At 44.1% G+C, this 10,029-nt stretch overlaps 1 protein-coding gene across 1 annotated transcript; it reads right to left on the reverse strand.

Moving 5' to 3' along the window:
- Positions 1-8,496: 8,496 nt before the first annotated feature.
- On the reverse strand, positions 8,497-9,753 carry LOC119176920 (uncharacterized). The gene has a single exon (XM_037428258.2). The coding sequence runs from the start codon at positions 9,645-9,647 to the stop codon at positions 8,655-8,657; it is 993 nt and encodes a 330-aa protein (XP_037284155.2). The 5' UTR covers positions 9,648-9,753; the 3' UTR covers positions 8,497-8,654.
- Positions 9,754-10,029: the final 276 nt, after the last annotated feature.

A 10,029-nucleotide genomic window follows, 5' to 3' on the forward strand; every position in this document is an offset into this window, starting at 1 on the left:
CTATTAAATGTGCATTACAGTTAGTTGCTCCTGACACTTATCGCATGTTAGAGCTTCTTCGCCTGCCAATAGATAGTTGTGTGATGTGCGCATGACCTATTCGTAGTCGACATATAACAACTTCAATAAAACGTGCTTGATGAAGACAGGTCTTCCATTCACCAAGAACAGGTTTAATTAGGTGAAGTTTGTTGTTTTGTCGTGATATACATTCCTGCTGCCAGTGAAAGGTGGTGGCCCGGCGAACAGCTTGAATCCCATCTCTGGCAGGTATGTTGGTTTTTGACTCGCGCATCTCTTTTGCCGTTGCAGCTAGTTTGGTCTGCCCTTTCATTACCGGGGATCCCGACATGACTCGGGACCCAACAGAGGCGTATGGTGTGGTCATCAGGTGTGTGGGATAGCATGTTTAAAATATCGCCTATGAATGGCTCATACTGAGATTTACGATTGAGACTTTTCAGTGCGCTTAACGAGTCTGTAAATATTACAGTTTTTTTATGTTTTGAGCTGATTATGTATCATACTTCCATCCATAACGCATAGCACTGAGCGGTGTAGATGGATACGAATTGCGGTAGTCTAGTCATTTGCTCGTGTGTTGCTCCTACCATGCTGCTTCCGACATAAGCAGATGTCTTAGAACCAGCAGTGTAAAATTCTTCGTAAGTGTTGTACGTTTCTTGTATTGTAAGGAATTCGTGTGGTATATGTTCACGTGGGGTGTTTTGTTTTTTATATGTGTGAGTGAAAAATCCAAGAATTTGGAGAAGTCACTCCATGGGGCCAAACTGGGTGGCCTTCGGGCGACGGAGAGTGCTTCGTTAGGAACATTTAGAGCATGAAATTTTTCTTCAAATATTAGTATTAGTGGCTTAATTGCGTTTGGCTTGTTGGCGTGGTATTGTCGTAGGTCGCAGCGTGCGACAATACTGTGGCATATATGATCTGGTGAAGAAGAAACTCTAAGGTTATACGTGAGCATTAGTTGCGTTCTCCTATATTCCAAGGATGGTTCGTTACTTTCGGCGTATAAGCTCGAAATAGGTGAGGTTCGATAGGCACCTGTTGCGAGGCGTAACCCTTTGTTATGTACAGGGTCTAGGCGCTTATGGTACGAGTCTCTTGCTTAACCGTAGATTATACTACCGTAGTCTAATTTGATGCGTACTAAAGAGCCGTAGATGAGCAGCAGGCACTAACGTTAGGAACCCCAGTGCTTTCAGGACAAGACTTTGAGGACATTGAGGGCGTTGTTGTATTTCACCTTGAGATTATTAATGTGTGGAAGTAAATTGAGCTTCCTATCAAATACGGCCCCCAGAAACTTCTATTCTTGTTTTATTGGCAATACTGTTTCGTTTATTTTAAGTACGATGTCTGGTTGTAAGCGTCGTTTCTGGGAGAACGCTACAGCAAGCGTCTTTTCCTCAGAAAACCGGAAGCCATTTTTGCTAGCCCATATTGTTAGCTTGTTTAATGCTATTTGAATCTGTCGCTCGCACGTCGCCAAGTTAGATGACAGGCACGCTATTTGGAGATCATCCACATATATTCAGTGCATAAGAGTAGATTGTATGACCTGGCTCACAGAGTTCATTTTGACGACAAAGAGGTTTGTGCTTAAGAGACAGCCCTGAGGCACACCATTCTCTTGAGTAAAAGTTTCTGAAAGTGTGGTACCTAAACGAACCTGAAAAGTTCGGTTCGATAGGAAGTCGGGCAAGCAGTTGAGCATCCTTCCGTGAATTCCAAGATCTGCCAGGTCTCGTAAGATACCGTACTTCCACGTTGTGTCATTTGCCTTTTCAAGATCAAAAAATACTGCTAAGCAGTGCTGCTTGTACAAGAAAGCTTCTCGTACTGTATGTTCAAGGCGAACGAGGTGATCGGTGGTGGAACATCTCTTCTTAAAACCACATTGGTGGACATCTATCAATTTATCGGTTTCTAGGATGTACGTTAGCCTACTAATAATAACGTTTTTGTAGGATTTCGCCATACAACTTGTGAGTGCTATGGGCCCGTAGCTTGTTATTAAGGTAGGATTTTTTCCGGCTTTGAGAAATGGAATTATAATGGCTTTTTCCCACTCTGTTGGCCTTCTGCCAGTGACCCAAATAGCGTTAAAGAAGGGCAGCAATGCCTTCACCGCTTTCTGGGACAAATGGGCAAGCATTTGGTATTGTATTTCGTCTGGGCCAGGTGCTGTTTTTTTACCTTGAGAAAGCACTCTTTTAATTTCCTGCAGGGTTAAGGGGGAGTAGTATGATCTGCCGTGATAACCTGTAATAGGAAGCTTTTGTTTTTCTGTATATTGTTTATGTTTTAGGAAAGCTGCTGAATTGTTTGCTGAGCTCGAAATAGCGCAAACGTGCGGCGCTAGTAGGTCTGCCTGTTCGGCTAAAGTTGTCTGGATTCCAGGGGTTGGGAGAATAGGGTGGTATATGAACTATAGTTGCCGTTCAACTTGTGCACCTGATCCCACATTCATTTAGATGTGATGGAACTGTTAATGGATGAAATTTACTTTTTTCACGAGAGTTTTTCAGCCTGCCTGCGAATAAATCTCGCCTTTGCTCTCGCGTTTTTGAATGCTAGGAGGTTCTCTGCTGTAGGATATATGCGAAAAATGCCCCACTCCTTGTGTTGCATTTTTAAGCTCGTGTGTACTCTTTTGTCCCCCACCGTTTAAGTTTTTTCTTTATAACGCCGGAGGATTGTGGTATAGTTTGTTCGGCTGCCGCGAGTATGCAGGTGGTGACTGTTTTGTTCAATTCCTCTATGCTTAGGCCATCAAGCATCTCTTTTTCTAGCGAAGCTTTTTCAGTGAACAGTGGTCAGTCTGCCAGATGTAGTTTTGGGATGGAGTGGCGGGGAGGGTTTGTGTCAATTTTATGAGAGCAGGCATATTGTCACTGCCGTAAACATTATCTATCACGCTCCACTTTATGTCGCGAAAGAGCGACGGTGAGCACCAGATTTGGGTGCACGTTAAAGAACCCCAGGTGGTCGAAATTTCCGGAGCCCTCCACTACGGCGTCCCTCATAATCATATGGTGGTTTTGGGACGTTAAACCCCACAAATCAATCAGCGACGGTGAGCACAGCGCTAGATCTAAGCAGCAAGTAGCTCCTGTGTTTGGGGAGCAGTTCCACTGGAGAAGAAAAGCCATTTTGGGCAATGAACTTGACAGGAAAAGTGGAGTTAGAGTGGAGTTGTTGGCGATAAAACCTTGGTGACTTGCGTGTGACACTAAAGTCAAAACAGAATGTTACCATAACCTTTCAGGTTTGAGAAAACGAAACTCATTTTACAGGGCTTTTTGGAGGCCCTGTAGTTTGTCTTTTGTCTTTTTTGGAGCAGTCGAGAGAAACTCCCCGCTCCTTCGGCGCTGCAGGCGCCGTTTGACTGGCGGTTGTGTCCATAGCTTCATGAGAAGCGTTGGACCGTCGCTCTGCCGAGCAATCCCTGGGCGTTGTAGGCTTCGGCTCAGGAGACGTAGCCTTCAAGCGCTCTACTCCGGACGTCGACGGAGTTCCCGCAGTCTGCCTGTTGCCGTGGCTCGCGCCACTGCACGTAGACGCCTGTGGGGGGCCGTGTTGACTAAGGCCGGAGCAGACTTGGCTGCTCCCGCAGTAGGGGAAGCGGCGGTTGCTCCAGCACGCTGTGCGTAGCTTGGGTGGCCACCTGATGCCGTCGTGGTGCTGCCGCCTGTTGCACCACTTCAGCAAATGATTTTGTTGCATAGTAAGTAGAAACGCGATGCCTTGCTTCGCGGAAACTGATGTTGTGGGTGACTTTGATGGTAATAATTTCTTTCTTCTTTTTTCCATGCTGTGCAGGGTCCAGAAGACGCCAGGTGTTCACCATCGCAGTTCGCGCAGTGGGGTTCAGCCTTGCAGTCATCATCTGTAGAGTGACCAGTGGTACCACACCGTGCACAAGTAAGCTGTCCACGGCAACTCTGAGAAGCATGTCCGAATCTTCGGTACTTGGAGCAGCGCCACCTATTCGGAATGTAGGGTTTCACAGACAGTTTTGGGTAGCCGGTAACTGATTCATGTGGTAGTGTGGAGCACGCGAACGTCACAATTATGTGCTTGGTTGGAGTTTCTTTGTTTTCTCTTCTCACTACGATACGCTGTACGTGAATGACATTTTCGTCTTTCCAGCCAGCGAGAAGCTCATGGTTTGTTAGGTCTTTTAGGTCATCGTCTGACACAGCGCTTTTGACAGTGTTCATCGTTCGGTGCGCAGGGACGGTTACGGGCTTGTCCCCAAACGCTACTAATTTTTGTAGTTTCTGAAACTGTGTAGTGTCTTTAACTTCTACCAGCACGTCCCCGCTTGCCATCTTTGTAGCCTTATAGCCAGATCCGATAGTCTCGGTTAGGCACCTGGACACGAGGAATGGGGAGATGTTGCGGGCTTTTTTGTCCGAAGTTTCGCAATGAATAACGTGGTACTTAGTGAAATGGTCTTGTTTTTCCGAAATCGGCATTACGTTTGCTTCGGTGCGCCACCTTTTGAAGGGGCGATCAATGGAGAAGGGGTTTCGTGATCCATAGAAAAGTGCAGTTCGTTCAGTAATGGCGCCTACCACCCACCACGGAGCCCAACAAGGGGTCGTGGCAGAACATGTAAGCATGTCTGCACAACGCCAGTAGTACGCCACTGCCATAACCTCATATATCTTTTCAAGGTTGGACATTTACACCAGGTTAACCCTTGCCGCCAGGAAAAATTGGAAGTAAAATGAAGTTAGGAGAAGACAGGAAAGATGCGAAGTGAGAAAGAAAGACAAATATGTATGGAGAGAGAGATTGGAAAAGGCGACTGCCGATTTCCCCTGGGTGGGTCAGCCCAGGGGTGCCGTCTAAGTGAAGCCGGGGCCAAAGGGGTGTGTTGCCTCTACCGGGGGGCCTCAAAGGTCAAATCACCCAGCGTCAGCTCAACCTCAAGGATCCCATTTTCCCCGGACACGGCAAAGCTGCGCACGGCTAGGCGTGGGAGAGAGTTGAACCCCCCCCCCCCACCCGTTAGCTCGGGTCCGTGGTGTCGCTACGCACCAAACGCCTGCTTACGCAGACGCCCCTGCGGGGGCTTCGTTAGAAGTAATTCGTAAGAAATCGGAGCAACGTTTTTCCAGCCAACTATCACCACCTCGTTTACATGCGGTATGGGACGAGGACTTCACGGAATTTTCCAGGTATCAGTTGTCGCAAGTGTTAGCTAACTTGCCACCAGCGGCTCCGGGCCCTGATGGAGTTACGTCGTTCACGTTGAAAATGATGCATAAAGAGTGCCAAGAGTACTTATTGGATATAATCAATTATTCTTTAGGATTGGCATGGCTCCAATCGGAGGGGAAAATGACAAAAGTAATACCAATACAGAAAGTTTCGGGTAAAGGATACGTTTTGGATAACATTAGGCCCATTGCATTAACCTCAAACTTTGTAAATGTAATTGAGAGAATCCTAAATGTTCGAATAACAAATTTCATCAATAAGAAAGAAATTCTGAATACAACCCAAATTGGCTTCAGATCCGGATGCTCCCTGTGCCAGGCCCATATAGACCTTGAAAGTTGCATAGAATTAGCTAAGCGTGAAGAATATTATGCGAAGCTCGTCACTCTCGATATAGCAAAAACATACGACAGCGTTGAGCATTCATTTTTTATTTTCATTTCATTATACTGTCAGCCCAATTTGGGCTATAACAGGGGTAGAAAAACCAATATACATAAAAAATAGGTACTCCCTATACAACTTCTATTATACATAACAATGAATGACAAGAAATAGCCAAAGCACTGTGCTCTTGAGGACATAGAATAAGCAAAATATAAACTATATATCTTTATACACGACATCCTTTAGGCCCTTCAAGAAAGAAGGTATACATTCCGATAAGACAGTGGAATTCGGCAGCCTGTTCCACTCACTGATCGCCCGCGGAAAGAAACTGTACTTAAAACAATCGTTGTGTGATCTGGGAGGGGGCATGTACATGTTATGCCGGTGCCTTGACGTTTCTCCAGTTTTTATATACATATACTTCGATTTGTCTATTTTTATTTGTTCTTTAATGATTAAAAAGAGTAATTTAGGTCTTTCATACTCTGTCCTTTGTTCTAGTGGTTCAAGGTGAGCCAGCTTGCAAAGCTGAGTTGGGGAGTGGCAGCACTGGTATTTGTTAAATATGAAACGTGACGCCAATCTTTGTATTCTATCTAGCTTAGTGCAGTTACTTGTTGTGTACGGATCCCATACCACCTTTGCGTACTCCATAATTGGCCGTACGAGAGCCTTGTATGCCAAGCATTTGATTTCCGGGCTAGCATGGTGCAGATTTTTCCGAAGTCTCCACAACGCTTTGTTAGCCTTAGCGCAAACGGAGTCTACATGCAAATTCCATCGTAGATCGGAAGTTAATAATAAACCCAAATATTTGTGTTGTTCTACTCTGCCAAGCTCACGATCGTTTATAGAGTACGTCGTATTTAGAATGCGTTTTTTCTAGTTACGTTCATTGTTACTGTTTTTGCCGCGTTTAGATCCATCTGCCAAATGGTGCACCAGTTTTGTATTTTTTGGAGGTTTAGATTTAGTTCTGATTGATCGGTAGGAGACCTGACTGTTTTATACATTACGCAATCGTCTGCAAAAAACCTTATGGGGACCGTAATATCTTTAGGTTAATCGTTGACAAAAATCAAAAACAGTAGTGGGCCCAAGACACTGCCTTGGGGAACTCCAGAAATAACATTGGCAAGGGCAGATTTTTTCGTGCTGACTTGAACATACTGCTTGCGATTGAAGAAATAGGAGGAAAACCACTGCGTTAGGTTTGGGTTTTTAAAGATAGTGTTTATTTTTAACAACAGTTTAGCATGGGACACCTTATCAAAAGCTTTTGCAAAATCTAAGAGTATCATGTCAACCTGACCTTGCGAGTAAATTTCAGAGGAGAGATCATGAACAAGTTCAACAAGCCGAGTAATAGTAGATAGGCCTTTTCGAAATCCATGTTGCCGTGATTATAATGGGTTGTGAACATCTAGATAAGCCAAAAGATGCTTGGAGACAATATGCTCGAGAATCTTTGAACAAAAGCTTGTGAGCGAAATGGGACGGAAATTTTTGCAGTCGTTAGTAGTACCACCTTTGTGTATCGGTATAACCTTACCAACCTTCTAAGCGGTGGGAAAGAAACCAGTACTTACGGAGGACTGGAAAATAATTGTCAAGTACTTCGAGACCCAAACTGCGTACCTATATAAAAATTCATTTGGTATTTCGTCAGGTCCTGCACTTTTCTTTTTGTCGATTTTAAGAAGTAGGTTCAATACTCCTTGTTCACTAATCGTTATTCCTTCTATGGCAGGTGTGTCAGAAGCCTCATTAAAAGTCGGTACTTGTCTGTCATCGTGGGTAAATACTGACGAAAAAAAGGCATTAAAACTTTCAGCACGTGCTTGTGAGTTTTCTTTATCTGCATCAAGATGGGTTTTCGTGGTTGGATTCACGCATCTCCAGAACTTTTCGGGTGCTTCGTGCAAGAACTTTTTTAATTTAACATTATAAAAATTATCTTTGCAGTTTTTAACTAGACGTCTCAATTCCTGGCTCATAGTGTGAACGGTTTCCTTCCTTTCAGGGCAAGGATTCTTTCAGTGAGATTTCCGTTTTCGTTTCAGTTGCCTTTTGGCATGGATCACGTCACGCGTTATCCAAGGATTTTTCTTTGCTATCTTTTTTTGTCGTGTTGGAATATAGAATTGAATGCATTCAGTGACAACCTGCAAGAAATAATCCCATAGTCAATTTGTACAAGGATTTGAATTTTGCAGGAGAACAAAAGTATCGAAAGAGTTTTCAAGTTTTTCTAAAACAGAGAAGTCATCAGCAGCTGCGAAGTTCAGAACTGTATTTTTGTAATCCTTATGCGACCTAGCAGACGCCATATCCAAGGAAAACATAACCATCTGATGATCTGATATGCCCTCGATTACATCACATGTTTTAACATTTTCCTCCAGGAGTGAAGATACAAATACAAGGTCGAGAATAGAGGATACAGCCTTAAAAACACGTGTGTAGCTAGACACAATTTGGCATAGGTTAAAACAAAAGGCAATGTCCAAAAGATGTCCACAATGAGCTACTTCGTTTCCTATAAAATCATGCGAATCCCATTGAATGCCTGGTAAGTTGAAATCACCAATCAAAATTATTTTGTCGTCCTGGTGCATATTAGAATCCATAAAACATCTTAAGTCGGTCAGAGTCGTAGCAAGAGAACAGGGGGGTCTGTACATAACTCCAATGTACACAGGGTGATCATTTAATCGAATCTTTACTCATACAGCTTCAATATTACCAGCATCTGGCAAAGCTTGATACTTTATGTCTCTTTTAATCATAAGTGCTACCCCGCCTCCTTTCCCGCCTCGGTCCTTTCTTATTAAGACGTAACCTGGCGATGTAACTTCCACATCATGTACATCACTGTGCAACCATGTCTCGGTGATTGCCAATATGTCAGGATCATGCTCCAAGGTTACACTTTACTGACTTTTGTTCAGTACGCTGCGAGCATTTAAGTTGATGATCTTAAAGTCGGCCTGTTTTTGTCTTTCAGGTCATTGTTGGTTGGGTTTGGCAGATGCTTTGCACTTGATCTTCTCTTTGGCATCATCACTCCAGGTGTACAAAACATTGTTGATGAGAACTTTGTCATAAACCAGTCTAACCTTCGCTCCTTTCTTTCTTTCTTCTAGACTTGAGACCCACAAGTTTCTCCGTATCTCAGTTACACGATTTGAGTAGTCCTCACTAATGTTAATATGAGTGCCTTTTAGCTTGAAACAATTTTTCAGTATCTCTACTTTGTCTCGGTAGTCTGCCACTCTAAGGATTACAGGGTGGTCTTTGCCAGGAAATTTCTTTCCCAGTCTATGTATTCTTTCTATAGAATTAAGTTTTTGGTTGAGAATGGAGCCAAATATATCGTCATTTATTTTTTTCAGTAAGTCATCATCATTCTCAGGGCCTTCTTCTTTTACGCCTCTAATAATAAGGTTGTTTCGTCTCGAGTGGTTTTCTAGGTCGTCAACCCTACTGCACAGAGCACTCAATTCTGTATGGCTTCTATCGACTGCATTCTCAAGCTTTAGCAGCCTACCATCAACTTTATTTATGCACTCTAATTTTTTCTCAATTGTTAATATGCTGTTTTGAACTTGAATCATAGCAGACTCAGATGAGGCCTGTTGCTCTTGCATTTGCGAAATTTTAGACAAGATAGTTTTTTGCGTTTCTAGCAGTTCCTTAAACAATGCATCCGTAATAGCTCTAGGGTTTTGCTCGACATCTCCCGACAGTGAAAACAACAGACCCGCTAGTGCAAAACAGTCACTTATGCAGTTTAGAATGGTGTGTAGACACGGCAACACTATTAAGCAAGGATCGTCACTACGGAAACCATATTTCCAGTCACCAACCTGCACGAGTAGGGGTACGTTAGGTGACATCGTCGTGGCTTGGTTGCCGTGTCCACTGCCGCTTGAAGCAATTGGTGTCCCTTTTATAGCCGCTGGCGTGGCGCTGGCGGGCTGAACTGGTGACGTCATCATGCCACGTAGGTGTGCGCAGTAAAGATGATACTCGGGCTGCAGGCGCGGCGCCACTGGCGTATCAAAGATATCACCAGCAACGATACCCGTGCCGAGCCTGAACGGTGCATCAAAGGTGTGACGCAGATCAAGCTGGGCCGTGCAAAACGCCGACGAGCCGGTCGACGAAAAAAGGCATCCCGTCAAAACCTGCACGAGTAGGAACGTTAGATGACATCGTCGCGGCTTGGTTGCCGTGTCCACTCTGTGTTAACTCTGTGTCCACTCTGTGTTAACATATAGTGTTAAGCAGCCAGCTGCACATTATTAACTTTCCAAACTATAAACAGTCATAGATATCAGAGTTTTTACACAATAGAACCTTTTACTGTTACAAAAGCGG

Source organism: Rhipicephalus microplus, chromosome X (assembly GCF_043290135.1).
Source record: "Rhipicephalus microplus isolate Deutch F79 chromosome X, USDA_Rmic, whole genome shotgun sequence".
NCBI classification, from domain to species: domain Eukaryota; kingdom Metazoa; phylum Arthropoda; class Arachnida; order Ixodida; family Ixodidae; genus Rhipicephalus; species Rhipicephalus microplus.

What these genes read in the sequence shown, in the direction of transcription:
- LOC119176920 (XM_037428258.2), bottom strand. Translation starts at nt 9,647, where the DNA reads ATGATGACGTCACCAGTTCAGCCCGCCAGCGCCACGCCAGCGGCTATA.